Raw genomic sequence first — 17,176 nt, forward strand, 5'->3', positions numbered from 1 at the left:
CTGTTATTAATGCAGCTATTGAGTGTACTGCACTGTGTAATATGGAATATCACTGCTAAGAATATATGCACTAGTTTAGAGGGGTTAATGAAGATGGAAAAGGGTTGTTGTGGGTGTATAAGTGTAGGGGTAGGGTTATGAGTATGGTAAACATGGCTAAAAGCTTACCAAAGAGAGGTGAAAATGCTACAACTGTGGTTTGTTCAGGGCGGACATACACGTTGTTTACACTCTACCTTTCCTATACCACAAAGTGGGTCTGGTTAACAACTTCCTGTATTTTTCTTGTTTTTGCTGGTTAATAACCTACTGTATTTTTCGGATTATAAGACGGGGACAGCAGGAGGACACAAAGGGGGACAGGAGGAGGACAGCAAGGGGGATGAGAGGAGGACACCATAATTGGGGGGAGAACATCTACAAGATGCCCCTGGACCATAGACTCACCAGGTTTAGTATTTTTTTTTTCCCCTGGTTTTTGCTCTCTAACCCTAATATAGGCTTATAGTCCAAAAAATACGGTAACTGTTTCTTGTGTGTCTGGTTGTAAAGTTGTCTGCAAACAGAAGCCGAAAGATTTTATAAGATCTTCTTGAATCAGTCCACACTAGACACAGTTATCTTATAAACCAGATATTGGAAACCACATTTTTTAAATTGGACCCATTGACACCAGATTTCTCTAAAGAACAGTGTCTTCTTCACACTCTTGTGGCTCATAACTGGCTTTGGCAGATCTATGAATGGTGCAGCAATATGATATGTTTCCTTTTGTTTACAGCGAAAAGTGGAGATAACACTGAACATTCAAGTGACAGAAAAATGGTATTAGAAAGCAGATTAAGTGACTCTCAAGAGGACAGTGAGGAGGAACGTAGAGAGAGCCCTGAATTCCTGGAGAAAGCCGATTCCCAGCAGGAGGTAATGGTTATATCACGCTGGCTGTTTGTTTCATAGGAGTTCATGTTTCTTGTAAGATCAGTATGTGGTGAGCAAGCTTAATATTCATCTTCAGTATTTATACTGGGACCAGTGCTAGCAGGAATTTCTACATTGTGACGGACATTTCCGATCTACTCTTTCAATCAGAAGTGAGAAAGGGAGAGATAATGAAAGGATTTTGTTATGGATAAACAGCTGAAGTTTACAGATCATCAGATTACTGACAGACCAATTTAAGCACTGAAGTAGCCTTGTTGCTCTATTCTCAGATGAAAGTATTGGACAATGAACCTGTCTGTGTACTTTGAATGCAAGTTGTAAAGCAAATCTGTAAGCCACAAAATGATGGTATCCTTCAAGGTTTCTGAATTGCAGCAGGCTCCATAAAATATTAAATTACCATCGCTCTTTATGTAATCACTGCACTATTACAGACATCTGACGTTAGTGGAGAAATGGGGGCTTCCTAGTTACCCTACAAAGCAAAGTGACTAATCAGCTGGCAGGACAATGTCATGTGAGAGGCATGGGCCTTCTTAGAAGATATGATAATCAAATAAAGCCCCTGTATTCACATGTGTCATTCAGAAGGCTGGATTTTCCCTTCAAGCAAAGTTATTTCTCTTAATTTAGCTTTGGGTCTGTTTAATACGTGAAGAACTGAAAAGAGTTTGGAGATTTCAAAGAACATTGATCATAAATATGGTGGGGTTTAATTCACACATTCGATAAACATCACAGTTATTGTTATGATTGGTCTTTCAGTCCCGTGTTAAGTTATTAACCTACCTGTTTGCACTCTATATTAATCTAAACTGAACAGCTTTATACCGGAGTCATTAGGATATACTGTATATACTCGTGTATAAGCTGACCCCTCAACTTTAACAAAAAAAAAAATAAAAAAAGGAAAATATTATTGACTTGTGTATAAGCCGAGGGTAGAAAATGCAGTGGCTCCACAGTTTCATTAATCAAAGTAAATGCCAATAAACTGCCCCCAGAATAGGTAGCTAAGTTTAGTTGCCCCCAGTATAGATAGCCAGTTCTAAAGGTGCCTCCAGTATAGATTTCCAGTTATAGTTGCCTCCAGTATAAGTTAGCTAGCTTCACAGTGGAAGCGTGATTTGATGTCTGCTTCTGGTGTTGGGCTCACCTGCTTGCTCCTCCCCCCTCCGATCTAGCGACCCCTCCAGCTGCCATGATCGCATCATGCCTTTCTCTGGATGCTCTCCCGCCAGGCTTGAGGGTTCGCTGGCTGCATTGTAGCAGTCCAGTCGCAAATCACTGTGTGCCCGCTGCGAACCCTTCCTGTAATGCTGCCCCCTCCTGCTTATGGTGCGGACCCCAAGCTATTGCCCCAATCGCCCCGCCTCCCATACTGCCTCCCAGTATACGTGACTTGTGTATAAGCCGAGGGAGGGACTTTTGAGCACATTTATTGGGCCCAAAAATTTGGCCTTTATGTGAGTATATACAGTAGGTCCAGTGAATGGTGCCAGTAGAAGGTACAGTGCAGTAGAATCCCTTTATAGTAAATTCCAAAGGACCTGGCCAAGTAGTTAACTTGATCAGGATTTATCATACATTGACATATTCACACAGGCGCATGGTCGGAGCCTGGGGACTGAGTTTACTATAGCTAGAGGTTTACTATGAGATTCTACTGTATCTGTCTATTAGCCCCCAACTTGGGTAATACAATCCTTATAATGCGGCTATGGGCCCTAATATGCCCCCTTATGAGTACTTTTGTTACCTGGCAGAGTGCCTATTGCAGGCTAGTTTGTCAATACTTGATGACTGCTGGATATACTGGATGCTGCTTGTAATATGAGTAGAAAAAGGGGTCTGCTGTGGATGAGTGCCAGCACCCTAGGTCACCATAGCACCACAGCCATATTTTCTGTATGATACGGCCAACAGAAATGTGCCTTCTTAAAACAGAAGGTATTTGCGATTGTTCAGGTTGGAGCAAGCATATAAGTACACTCCTAGGATAGGTTCATCATGAGCTTGCTGTGCAATCTGTAATTGTGATATGTCCGGAAATACTATATCTACAGGACCCAATCACATTTGTACTGGAATTGATTATTTCTATTTAATTGGAAATAACATATTCTTTCTGATGTGTCTTGAATTTCAAGGTGTCATTAGCAGAAACTAAAGCATCTAAAGAAAAGCAAGAAGAAAACATTAGTGTAAATTCACCTGAACAGGAATATACTACAGTACATGGTGCAGAAGGTACTTCAATGGTAAATGCTCCTGACAATCCCCTGGATAAGTACATGCATTTACTGCTTGAGAATCGAGCAGAACAGCAGCCTGATAAGGTGAGCAACAAATGTTTTGCTGTGCAACTTATTCTATGTAGTAATTATGTCATTCAGTAGTGGCCAATTCTAAAATTAGATACTCTACACTCCTGACTCACCCTCCATCACAGTGTTTCCTCCTCCCCCCTAGAACCCACATACAGTTCTGCAAGCTTTGGGCTTGCCCTTCACTATATTACCCCTTTCTAGGGTTCCCCATACTGTACTTCCCTTTCTTACTCTCTTTCACTGCCAACCCACTAGGTTCTCCCATACTGTACACCCTGCTCCTGCCTTTGCCCTCAGTTAGTGTGATACTAACTGCCTAGGATCACCCGTACTGACTGTACTCCTAGCTCACTCTAGTTCATGGTGGTATGCCTTCCTGAGGCCCCCCCCCCCCATACTGTATGCCCCACCCATGTCCCAGTCTTCTTCACTTTAGTCCCATCCACTGTCCCACCCCTCTTCAGGAGAGGGGGGTAATTTTACCAATATTCTACTAGCAGCTATTTCTGTCACCCATTTTGCATGTATGCCTGTTTGAGACCTCCAGGGAGCTTTTAGCCTGTACTATGAAAACTGGTAGTCCTAGGGACAGGTGAGGCTCAGCACAGCAATGAAAGCTAGTCAGGGAATTTGATTCTTCCCTGCTTTATAAAAATACTAGCTGATGGCCCGGCGTTGCCCAGGTATGTATTTGGCTGGTGTTGGTTCCACCCACTTTTTCTAACCCTAACACACTATTACTCAATGACCTAGTTTGCGAGCTTTGCGGTCTTTGGCATCAATTTGCATTGAAATGAAACAAATCTGATTGGTTGTTTGTGGCTCCACCCCCTTTTCTGAATTTGAACCCAATTACCAACTGTACCAGGTTTGAGGCTTCTGCCATTACCAGTGCAAGAAAGGCAGAAATTAAATATTCCCCTTGAAAAGTAGTAGGTGAATTTTGATTGGCTTTTGCTTCACCCCCTTTTCTGAATTTGAACCCCAGTCACCCAATGACCAACTGTACCAGGTTTGAGGCTTGTGCCATTAACAGTGCAAGAATGGCAGCAGTTAAATATTCCCCTTGAAAAGCAATAGGTGAATTTTTATTGGCTTTTGTAGGCTTCACCCACTTTTCTAAATATTAATCCCAGTCACCCAGTGACAAACTATGAAAAGTTTCAGAACCCTACCACTAACAGTATAAGAATGGCTGCAGTTTATATTTTCCCAGTGAAATTTGTATTTGTCTCCGCCCACTGATGACCCAGCATTGCCCGGGTATGTATTTGGCTGGTGTTGGTTCCACCCACTTTTTGTAACCCTTACACACAATTACTCAATGACCAAGTTTGTAAGCTTTGCGGTCTTTGGCATCAATTTGCATTGAAATGAAACAAATCTGATTGGCTGTTTGTGGCTCCACCCCCTTTTCTGAATTTGAACCCAATTACCAACTGTACCAGGTTTGAGGCTTCTGCCATTACCAGTGCAAGAAAGGCAGAAATTAAATATTCCCCTTGAAAAGTAGTAGGTGAATTTTGATTGGCTTTTGTAGGTTCGAAATTTGTATTTGTCTCCGACTACTTTTTGGTTATGGGGATAAAAAGTATCCTATATGTCATTCCAGGTAATGTACTATGTGTGTGCCAAATTTCATTCAAATCCATTCAACCATTGTTGCGTGATTGAGTAACAAACCTCCAAACTTCCAAACTTTTGCATTTATAATATTAGTAAGATAAAATGTTGTTGTGTTTTCAGTCATTCTTCAAAAGATTTCACCACTTCCTGTCTGGACAGGAAATTATGCAAATTCTTACATGACTGTTAAAGGGAACCTTAACTGAACAATGGGTAAAGAGTTTCACTTACCTGGGGCTATTACCAGCCCCCTGCAGCAGTCATGTGCCCACGGAGCAGCTCTGGAGTCCTCCGGTCCCCCGCTGTCACTTAGTTTCGTTTTTGACGACTCACCAGTAGTTTCCGCAATCCGCACGTGAAGATATGCGGCAACGCGTATTTTTGTACGCGTTGCGGTCCGCAACAGCACTAATTGCAGTAGGGAATAATGCGTCCAATAATACGCATGGCGGCCGGCCGACTGGTGAGTCATCAAAAACGAAACTAAGTGACAGCGGGGGACCGGAGGATTCCAGAGCGGCTCTGAGGGCACAGGACTGCTGCAGGGGGCTGGTAATAGCCCCAGGTAAGTGAAACTCTTTACCCCCCATTCAGTTAAGGTTCCCTTTAAAGAAAACAAAACTGTTTTAACCCCTTATCAAACTATCCAAAATCATGTTTTCCCTGGAACCGGGCCTTAAAGAAACACTGAAGTTTATGAAAATATAGCTTTTTATTGCAAAAAGCTGTTCAACATTATTGCCCTAACTAAAACGTTGCATCCCTGCGGCTGAAATGTAACTAAATCCCCCCCCCCCCCCCAAACTCCCGTCGCAAAATCCACGACTTTCTTGGTCGTGGACTTTGCTGCCCCGTGCTCTTCCGTGAGAGGCAGAGCTTTCTGTTGCAGCTCGGCCTCCATGCGCATCTATCTGTATCTCCGCCTCTCCCCCGCCCCTCTCAGTGAAGGAAGACGGAGGGGCGGGCGGAGATGCGCGTTAATAGACGTGTGTAGAAGCAGAGCTGCAGCTGAAAGCTCTGCCTCTCACGGAAGCGCTCCCCGCAGTGTGCCCCGGGGATTTAGTTAGATTTGAGCCGCGGGGATGCAGCGTTTAAGTTAGGGCAATAATGTTGAACAGCTTTTTGCAATAAAAAGCTACATTTTCGGAGACTTCAGAGTCTCTTTAAGACCTATAGTAAGCTGCATGTGCATGATCTCAGGGCAGGATTAGGGCTAAGAAATGAACGTCAGATAACTAGTGGTCTCCCCTGACTTAGCTACCCTATCCCAATCTTTCCTTCCTACCATAGCAATAACCTTGTCTTCTGATCCTTCTCTATCACTGATCTTCCCCTTTACAAATGATTGATCAGTTGCATTGCACAAGCTTTACCATTCACTTATATTTCATTACTACCAGTCACCTTTTGATTAATACAATGATTTGTAGTCTCATGATCATTAATGTTACAGTAGTTTCCAGGTCTTTCTGTTTTCGATTGTCAAGGCCATTGAACTGCTGCCTGCACATCCACCTGGTTGAGTGCCGTAATCACAGCGCAGGAGATTTGGGCGCACACTGAGTAACTTCGGCCCCGTCAGACGGAGCAGAAGTGACATTTTAAAACATAATTCGCCCTCCAGCAATAGCTGGAAGCCGAATTATATCATTCCCCACTATCCACATGGACCTAGAGGGGGAATAGTATTTAACGTCACCGGTACTTGTGCAGCAGCAGGATACGTCGTATATCGGCTGTATCCTGCGCCCAAGTCTCCCGGTGGCTATTACATATGTAAGCCACCTGGTAGCATCTCACCTTGTAATGTGATTTGAGGCCTTGTGGATACAGTGCCAGTTTACCAGTACTCTGGTATTTTGGGCTTGAAACACTGTTGTGGGTGTTTCATTCTGTGTCCCCCAACACTTGCCAAATGGCATCCTTTAGCGAGCTTTCAAATAGCTCAGATTACAGCTTCTGCAGCAAGTACCTGCTGATGATAGTTATGTGGTTAGAGACCTAGCTCCACATACTAATACATTTAGATGCCAGGCACCAAGACTTATCAGTGATATGAGCCAAATTCACCTGCTTTGCCCGCCACCACCATGAACCCCCAATAATCCTGATCCAAACTTGATGCCTAACCTTTACTTTTTCTCTAAACCTGACCTTTCATCTAAGCTAAACTCTAAGCCTAACCATTTTAAATCTTCCATAGAGACTACCTATAGAGATGTCCCGATTCGCCCCATAATGCTCTATTGAGCAAAACTTTGACCCTCTACATCACAGTCAGCAGGCACATTGTTGCCAATCAGACTGCACTCACTGGTGGAGCCCTCCCCTTATACAAGGCAAGGTCCTTGAGCCATTTGACTCACTCGTCTGCCTATACTAATTAGTTAAGGGACAGCTGCTACACACACTCTGCTAGGGAGAGTTTAATTAGCCTCTTGTAGGCTTCTCCTCCCGGAGGGAGAAGGGTCTCATCTGCCAGGGAATTCCAGTATTTCAAAAGCCAGCTTACATACCGTGGCTGGGAATTGAACCCAGGTCTCAGTGTATGGTAGGTAACTAACATATCCATTATACCACCAACACTACTAGCTAAAGCTAGCCTAGCATGTACCATTTATGCTCAATTCAAAAGAAAAATTAGACAAGACAAATAACATTTATATCACGCTTTTCTCCTGGCAGACTCAAAGCGCCAGAGCTGCAGCCACTAGGGCACGCTCTATAGGCAGTAGCAGTGTTAGGAAGACTTGCCTAAGGTCTCCTACTGAATAGGTGCTAGCTTACTGAACAGACAGAGCCGAGATTCGAACCCTGGTCTCCTGTGTCAGAGGCAGAGCCCTTAACCATTACATATCCAGCCACTGCTTAAGGATATGTAGCTGTTAAGCTTGGAGGTGTAATCTCCACAGTCAGCATACAACACATAAGCTGACGTGAAGGAGGTACACACACCAGCACAAGGGATCAGGATATCCCCAGTTTAGTGGAGGAGAGGACTGACTCCAATAGGAGATTGTGGTGCACAGAGCCGGTGCAGATCCGAACAGCCACAAACAACACTTTCGTAATAACGTCTCAGCGCAAAGTAGCGCTGAGCGCATAAACCAGGACTGAGGAGATCAGGACAGGTAGACAGAATGAACGCTTGCTTAACTAGCCACTACTTAGTGACAGCAAGCGTCCACAATAAAAAAGACTGGAATGAGGTAGCCAATGCGTTTGCAGCAATGGCGTGCCTCACAAAGACAGGACAGGATAGTCAGGAAATAGCAGGATCAAGATAGATGAACGTAACACAGATAAATATACAATAAGTATGATTTCCTAGCGTATTACAATTACAGCTATCAATGAAACTATTTGTAGCGTCTGACTAACATATGTATATATCGGCAATGAACCGATATATGACATAAGCAGGAACTCTGACTAAGACTGGAGTAATACAGGGAACAGGACTCAGAAGGATTCGCTATCTCTTCGCAGAGATGAACGCAATCCACAAACAGGACCAGGAACAGGATAACTAGCTCAGCGTGCTGGAACGCTGACTAACGGAACACAGGATATAAACAGTTCGTGTACGTATATATCAGCGACACTGATGTATCAACGTAACACGAATACAAGGAAAATAATAAACGTGCAAGTATGCGTATATATTGGCGATGAACCAATATATGACACAAGACAAGCAAAGTAACAACTTCTAGAACAAGAGCAGAACTAGGAGGACTCGCTGACCCCTTCGCAGGAGTCAGCGCAGTCCACACAGACCAGGAACGAGGTGGGGCACGAGCAGAGTAACAGACTGAATCTGAGACTATGGTAGCCCATCAAGCATTGCAGGAAGCAGTTCTTTATACTGAGGTCATCCAATGGGAGCAGACCTGCAGATTCCCACACAAGTGAATGGTAATTAATCACAGGCTGACAGCAGGAAAAGACAGACAATGATATGCAGCCTGCAGGAAAGGGATTGCCCCTCCATTGCAGCAGACAATGTTTGTTTACACAAAAGCATATTAAACTGTCATTAACTTCAGAGCGACTGCAGATGGAATCAGCAACTAGTTTAAGTGCAAACCAAACTATGCAAGAAAATGTATGTAATGACATCAGAACTGCTTGGGTTACAGTACCACTGCAGCCAGCAGTAAACGCTGCAGACATGATCATAACAGTAGCCAGGCATGGCCTTGCCTTTTGTGTTCAACAGTTGTCCAAAGAGAACCCCAGATAGCCAGGTAGATTCATCTCTCTCTGTACCACCAACACTACATGCTGAAGCCAGCCTAGCATGTACCATTTATGCTCAATCTATTTATGCTCAAAAATACAATTCCGGGGAAAGCGGTGACCATCCCTACTAGAGAGAGAGAGAGAGAGAGATGAATCTACCTGGCTATCTGGGGTTCTCTTTGGACAACTGTTGAACACAAAAGGCAAGGCCATGCCTGACTACATATCCTTAAGCAGTGGCTGGATGGTGTAATGGTTAAGGGCTCTGCCTCTGACATAGGAGACCAGGGTTCTAATCTTGGCTATGTCTGTTCAGTAAGCCAGCACCTATTCAGTAGGAGACCTTAAGTAAGTCTTCTTAATGCTGCTACTGCCCATAGAGCTTGCCCTAGTGGCTGCAGCTCTGGTGCTTTAAGTCCGCCAGGAGAAAATTGTCTTGTCTAATTTTTCTCTTGGATTGAGCATAAATGGTACATGCTAGGCTAGTTTCAGATAGTAGTGTTGGTGGTATAATAGATATGTTAGTTACCTACCATACACTGAGACCTGGGTTCAATTCCCAGCCACGGTATGTAAGCTGGCTTTTGAAATACTATAATTCCCTAGCAGATGAGACCCTCCTCCCTCAGGGTGGAGGGAGGAGGGTGGAGGGAGGCAGTGCTGGTCGTAATGGAAAAAATCTACGCTTACGGATCATTACGCGTAATTTTATGCTATTACGCATTACGCAATTACGGTTACGGCGTAGGAAATTATCTACGGTTCATCACTGTAATTACGCGTTAACTTACGCAGTTACGCGTAAGGATACCGTTATGTAGGCACTTACACTACGATGTTACGCGTAGTGCCGTAATACCCATTAATGCATAGTTTTTGACGCATACGGACGATGTGTACGCAATAGCCGTCAATCTGACAGCTATTGCGTACACATCATTCAAAAGCGTCAAATCGTACGCTTATATACTGAGGGGCGGGAGAAGATACTATTGGTTGCTTAGGATGTTGACTGATTGGCTACTCTTAGAAAAGGGGAGTTTTTACGTTAGTAATTACGCGTAAAATTACGCGTAAGTCTTCGTAAAATTACGCATACCTAGCAATTACGGTACACGGCGTAATTACGATACCACTTAACTGCTTACGCGTAAATAATTACGCGTAAGACCGTAAGTTACGCGTAGCGCTTACGCGTCAATTTACATTGAATTACGATGCGTAATTACGCTAATGCGTAATTTCGGCCCAGCACTGGAGGGAGGTCTTCTAGGTATTAGAACCCTTGAAACATGTTTTCTATCATTTTGCCAGCCAGTAGAAATTTTTCTAAATTTTGAAGTTCGCCTCCCCATTGAAGTCTATTGTGGTTCGCGAACCGAACTTTCCGCGGAGGTTCGCGAACCGAAAATCAGAGGTTAGCGACATCAATAACTACCTATCACTCAAACTATTGATAAATCAGACATAACCGATATTCCTGCTGGATCTTAACTGGATAGCCCCATGCTAGCTGTAACTTGATTCACCTAACCCTAATGTTCACTGAAGGCCTAACACTGTAATCTGTGCTGACCTTCTTAACCACTATCAGAATGGGGAATTCTAATATTTTAGTTGTACAGGCTGGGTAACAGACTTTGTCCACTCAAAACCTGCAACAGTTCTGCGCTCCTGAGCGCACGCATTATTTTATGAGCAGGACAATGATGTTTTTGCTTGCGGCTTGGCAATGCTTTAATTTTGTTTTAATTTTATAGTGCATGGGATCAGCTGATCTTCATATAGCCATGTTGTTCCTATTAAAATATAAAGCCCAAGCTCATATCCTAGTTAGGACCACTTAAATAAGATGAAGTAAGTTGGAGGTGCTAAAGGAAGTGTGGATGAACATCAAAGCACATCAGCAATGAACCCTTGGCACACTTACACGCAACTGCACACCAGTCGTTCAGACAGTCAATTCAGGATACAGCTACTGTCCTACAGCTACTAAAATGTACATGTGATTATAGAGAATCATCCATGTTTTAAAAACTTAACACCCACGTTTTGAATTAGCTGTAGAAACAGGAACTGTCTCCAGAACTTGCTGTATTTGAATGATGCGTGTCTGTGCAAAGGGATAATTAGTCATTCTAGCCACAATGTTCCTGACATAATAGCTTGAGCTATTTAGACACCATGTTGTATTCTGCAGCTTGTGGCCATGTATATGAGATCTCTGTATGTGTGTAGTCAAGTGTGCGGTGTTCAGTAAACGTTATCATTTTCAGGCTGCCAAAGAATCTGCGGAAGAGGTTTCTGTTGCTGAAAAACTTTCGAATGAAAGGTAAGGCAAAGGCATCCATTGTGTATTAATGCTTACTTCATTGTGTTATCTTCACAATGTATTCCATATTTAACATAAATGCAGTAAACCGGGTGTCAGTACTGGAGTTCTATGCAATAAAATGACACTGAAGTGAACATAAACGTATGAGATAATGAATTGTATGTGTAGTACGGATAATTAAAAGAACATTAGTAGCAAAGAAAAGAGTCTCGTATTTTTATTTTTAGTTGTATAGCTTTATTTATAACATTGCATCATTCTGTCATATTTGCTTTATGCATTTTAGAAACCACACTCTGTATTGTAAGCTGTAAAACAAAGCAGAGCTAATGACCCTTTTAACTTTCCTTCAGTAAAACCTTCTCTCAAGCTGCCTCTCACGGTTTCTTGGCTGTTTAAGCTATTCAGAAAACAGGACGGAGTTTGACCAAGTTGATCTAACAGCTCAGAGAAGCTCTTTTGCATGGATATCAAGCGTTTTAACTCTTCCTGTACTGGAAAACAACATGACTTTTTTTTACTTTGCTACTAATATTCTCTTTGTTATCTGTACTAAATATACAATTCATTATCTCATAAGTTTATTTTCGCTTCAGGTTTGCTTTAACCACTTCACCTCCAAGGGTTTTTTATCTTAAACAGACACTGAAGCGAGAATAAATCTCGCTTCAGAGCTTATATTCAGCAGGGGCATGTGTGCCCCTGCTAAAACGCTGCTATCACGCGGCTAAACTGGAGTCCCTTACCTCCCAAATCCCCTCCGTGGTTCCCGGGGATCTCTTCCGCATAGAGGCAGGGCTAACCGCGCGTCTGTCAGCGCGTATCTCCGCCTCTCCCCCGCCCCTCTCAGTCTTCCTTCGCCGTTAGCCCTGCCTCAACAGCAGAAAAATCTACGACCAAGTTGGTCGTAGATTTTGCAGGGGGGGGGGGGGTAAGGGACCCCCGTTTAGCCGCGGGATAGCGGCGGTTTAGCAGGGGCACACATTCCCCTGCTGACTATAAGCACTGAAGCGAGATTTATTCTCGCTTCAGTGTCTCTTTAAAAACCATGGCTATTTTCATCTTTCAGCGCTGCTTCCATTCATTTGCCAATAACTTTATCAGTACTTATCACACTGAAATGATCTATACATTGTTTTTTCCGCCACCAATTGGGCTTTCTTTAGGTGGTACTTTTTACTGAGAATTATTTTATTCTAAATGCATTTTAATGGGAATAATGGAAAAAAAAAATCATTATTCCTCAGTTTTCAGCCATGATATATTTAAAATAAAACGTTCTACTGTGGATAAAGGCCACACATTTTATTTGCCCATTTGGTTACTGCAACATTTAAAACATTTCCCTAGTACAAGGTATGGCGCCAATATTTTATTTGGAAATAAAGGTTTCAGTTTTTCAGGTTTTCCGTTTTGCGTCCATCACTAATTACAAGCCTATAACTTAAAAAGCAAGAGTAATATACCCTCTTTACATGCATATCAACCACTTGAGGACCCAGCCTTTACCCCCCCCCCCCCCCCTTAAGGACTAGTGCTGTTTTTTATGATCTGTGCTGGGTGGGCACCTCAGCACAGATCAGGTTGCAGGCAGAGCGATCAGATCGCCCTCCTTTTTTCCCCCCTATGGGGATGATGTGCAGGGGGGGGGGGGGGGTCTGATCTCTCCTGCCTGCCTGGGTGTTGCGGGGGGGGCACCTCAAAGCCCCCCTCCGCGGCGAAATTCCCCTCCTCCCTGGTGATGTGGGCTGCACAGGACGCTATCCGTCCTGTGCAGCCAGTGACAGGCTGTCCTCTGTCACATGGCGGCGATCCCCGGCCGCTGATTGGCCGGGGATCGCCGATCTGCCTTACGGCGCTGCTGTAGCAGCAGCGCCGTTCAATGTAAACAAAGAAGACAAACATCTCCTGCGTTTATATTTAGTCTGCGAGCCGCGATCAGTGGCTCGCAGGCTATTCACGGAGACCCGCTCCGTGATCTAACAGGAAACCTGTCCTGATTAATTAGGGAGGCACCTGGCAACGCAGATGTGCGTCGCTGGTCCTCCAGCTACCACTTTGCCGCCGCACGGTATGAGTGTGCGGTCGGCAAGTGGTTAAAAAAGTTCAGTCCCTAAGATAACTATTTTTTTTTGTAATTGTGTGTGTGTGTGTATATATATATATATATATATATATATATATATATATATATATATATATATATATATATATATAATTTTTTTTTTTTTTTTAATAAAAAATTATTTGGGTAACTATTGGGGAGTGTGGGAGGTAAGGGGTTAATCTTAAATGTAAATATAGGTCTGTTTATTAAAAAAAAAAGTGTGTGTGTAGGTGTAATTTTACTATTTGGCCAAAAGATGTCCTTGCGCATAACTTTCCTGTGCGTACTATTAGTATGCAAACAAGAAGTAATGTGTGGACGTGTAAGTATCAGCTTTTGTGAATGACGCGGCATCTCATTGATGCTGGTGATCATTGACACGGAGACTTAGATCAATGAATGGGAACTGCATTCCCATTCATTCATCTCCCCTCTGATTGGCAGTGAGAACAAGCGCTGGGCTCTGAGCAGGTTCAGTGGAGCTCTCCTTAAAGCGGAACTGTAAATTCGTTAAAAGCAAACAGTTTCACTTACCTGGGGCTTCCCGAAGCCCCCAGCAGCCGTCCTGTGCCCTTGCCGGTCCTGCCCGAGCCTCCGTTCTCCCGTGCGAGCTACTTTCATTACCGCCGACTTACAAGTCGACGGCAACTGCGCCTGCGCGCCCCGGGCAATGGAAACGCGAAGAAACCGTCGTATTGCCCGGGGCGCGCAGTTGCAAGTCAGCGGTAATGAAAGTAGCTCCCGCGGGAGAACGGAAGCTCGGGCAGGACTGGCGAGGGCACAGGACGGCTGCTGGGGGCTTCGGGAAGCCCCAGGTAAGTGAAACTGTTTGCTTTTAACGAATTTACAGTTCCGCTTTAAGTATAAACCGTGACCAAGAAATGAACCGTGACCAAGAATCAGTAGCTGACCCCTCCCCTCCCCCCCCCCCCCCCCCCATGGGAAACCTTTCCTTTTTCACAAACTGTGGTTAATTAATTGAGCTGAATGTAATTTAACTGTGCACACTATGGCTGCATAGCGTGCGCAGGGAATTATAACACTCTCTGCTGTCATTAAGCTCGTCCCTCGGCGCCTCACACGATGCATTCCAATCCGCCGCCATGTGACTACAAACACTTCCTCCTTCCGGGTTGAAGGCGGAAGTGTTTATAATCACGTGACGGCGCATTGGAATGCATTGTGGGAGGCGCCGAGGGACGAGCAAAGAAGACGTTAGATAGGTAAGCTTGACACCCCCCACCCCCGGCATTACTGGGTGAACTCTGGATAGTAGCTATCCGGATCACCCAAATCCGAATTTAAGCCCATGCCTGGTTGTGACCACACATTTTATAGGGGAGTGAACCTGTTATATGACCTCCTGGTGATAAGGGGGTGACTACAGGGGAAAGGGTTGTGAACACACTGGGGAAGCCCCATGATGTGTAGTTACAGGATTGTGGTCTTCTAACAAGTCCTCTCCTACATCTGTGCTTCTGCATCTTTCTGAACAGTCCCCTTTCCAGATTGTGAGAAACTGGCCTGTAGATGTTCATGGAAGCTGTTTCTCGTTACCCATCTAACATTTCCCCCTTATTAATCTGTAAGCCAATCCAGCTGTGATCCTCTTATCTCTGCATTGGATTATTAATGCCCACCACTGTAAGATCTGCATCTACCCAATAAGCATTTAAAACCTCCACACATATGTTGCTGTGTGACACTTATGTTCCTGCAGGAGTACATTGGTAGTGTTTGAAATGAAGTGTATTTGTGTAATGAACAGAAGGACAGGAAGAGAGATGAGTGGAAAGATTTGGTGGTCTCGCTTCCGTCAGCAGGGCGATGCTTTACCAAAGCCCATACTGCACTTCAGTAGAATGTCACTTGGTTTTGTAAGCATTCATTAAACACGGAACGTCCTGGCTTCCAGAAAGGCCTCTTGTATGCCTCCTATTTGCACACTGCGTATAAATGGTGTAATTGTGTAGCTACCCACGCAGCCTTCTGCCTATTAAGATAATTTCTCCTCTTTCTTCAGTATCACAGCTCAGTCTATGGGAGAAGCAGATGAGGATTTCTGGTAAACAGTCGTTTCCTCTCTTCAAGATAAATCCAAGTCCTTTGAATTTTCAGACTAATGGTTTGTGTGACCAGCACAGCGTGTTTCTGTTTGATGTGGAAATGTCGTCAGGGGCCGAATCTTATGACAGAAGATGCTGCGTATCCTCCTGTTAACTCCTTGTTCTTCAAATTACTTGTTAAAGGGAGACCAGACCAAAACGTCCTGTGCAGTCTGCACGCTGTACTTGTTCTAGGTGGAGTCAGAACACCCACGCTGTGCTTGATCTAGTTGGGTTCTGAACACCCAGTCTCCACACTATACATGTACTAGGGTCAGTGGAACAAAGTATTCAAGGATCACCATGGCAACTAGCATTTTATCAAACACAGTATACATAATCTCATAGGGCTCCATTTACAAAGTATGTGACGTATTTGATGCAATAATAATAGCTTTTCTTCTACACCATTCTGAAACTGTTTGAGATTCAAAAATATGCTTTAAAATATATGCACCTGGTTTTATTAGTGTTTTGAATGCGGTGGGAAGCTAAGACCAAACCCTATTCAAACAGTCAGAAAAGAATTTCAAATGGAACAGACTGTTTCGGGAAAATGAAACTGAGATCACATATAAATCAAACAGAATTCAGTTGTAATTTAACTGTGCAAAGTGAGATCTTTGGAAACGAAGGCTGGGGTGCAAATTTGGGGCTGATGCAGGATTATGCACATTTTGTATGCAAATGTATGCAGCTTAAGAATGGACCAATCAAGTTCTACCCTGGAGGGAGTCGATTGCATTTTTTGCTGAATCCCAAAATAAACCAGATGGCATGCAGCAAAAAATCTCATCACGCATTTGAATCCCTATAACTGTGACTCATAACCAGGGATGAGCTCACGAGTTCACTACTCGAATTTGTGATTAAAATGAGCCCTAATTGCCTCAGCTGTGCGGCTGGGAGAGAGGGGGTTACTTACCCATAAGTCCACTGTCTTATGCGTTCCAAACATGTTGCACGCGTCCTATTAGACGCGTTGCAAGACTCACTACCCGCATTTCCTCCTTTAAACTGGAAGGAGGAAATGTATGTAGTGAGTCTTGCAAGGGCATCTAATAGGACGCGTGCAAGATGTTTGGAACGCATAGAAGACAGAGGACTTATGGGTAAGTAACCCCCTCTCTCCCAGCCGCACAGCTGAGGCAATTAAACCTAATTTTTATCACAAATTCGAGTAGTGAACTACTCGTGAGCCCATCCCTGCTGACAGCTCTTGGCGGCTCATGTCATCACAGGCAAACACCGTTCTGCTACCATACAGAAAAGTATTTGACATCGTTTACCGTCGTGTTTAGAGCCCTAGGGGACAGAATGTAACCATGAACGCCGGCAACTCGAGAAGCTGCATACCGTGTCTCAGAAAACTCTATTGCCTGCGGCCCTTGAGCAATCGGTGATAAACAACACAAGATCAACACTCCCATTCATTGCAATTACGACATGGTAGCCCCCTAGCAGTACATGCCAGGGATAAATGTCA

General features: G+C 43.9%; 1 protein-coding gene across 11 annotated transcripts in view; it reads left to right on the top strand.

Annotated features, from left to right (window-relative positions):
- Positions 1-17,176, top strand: part of OFD1 (OFD1 centriole and centriolar satellite protein) — a 225,715-nt gene that overhangs the window by 97,819 nt on the left and 110,720 nt on the right. For 9 of the 11 annotated variants that reach the window (XM_068268379.1, XM_068268378.1, XM_068268382.1 and 6 more), the window contains 4 exons: positions 782-921; positions 3,093-3,281; positions 11,420-11,475; positions 15,609-15,650. In XM_068268379.1, coding sequence (XP_068124480.1) covers positions 782-921; positions 3,093-3,281; positions 11,420-11,475; positions 15,609-15,650 — 427 coding nt within the window. Of the gene's footprint in view, positions 1-781; positions 922-3,092; positions 3,282-11,419; positions 11,476-15,608; positions 15,711-17,176 lie in introns of all 11 variants that reach the window. The other 2 variants (XM_068268385.1, XM_068268387.1) reach the window with 1 other exon arrangement.

The sequence above is a fragment of the Hyperolius riggenbachi genome, chromosome 2, assembly GCF_040937935.1.
Source record: "Hyperolius riggenbachi isolate aHypRig1 chromosome 2, aHypRig1.pri, whole genome shotgun sequence".
Taxonomy (NCBI): Eukaryota; Metazoa; Chordata; class Amphibia; order Anura; family Hyperoliidae; genus Hyperolius; species Hyperolius riggenbachi.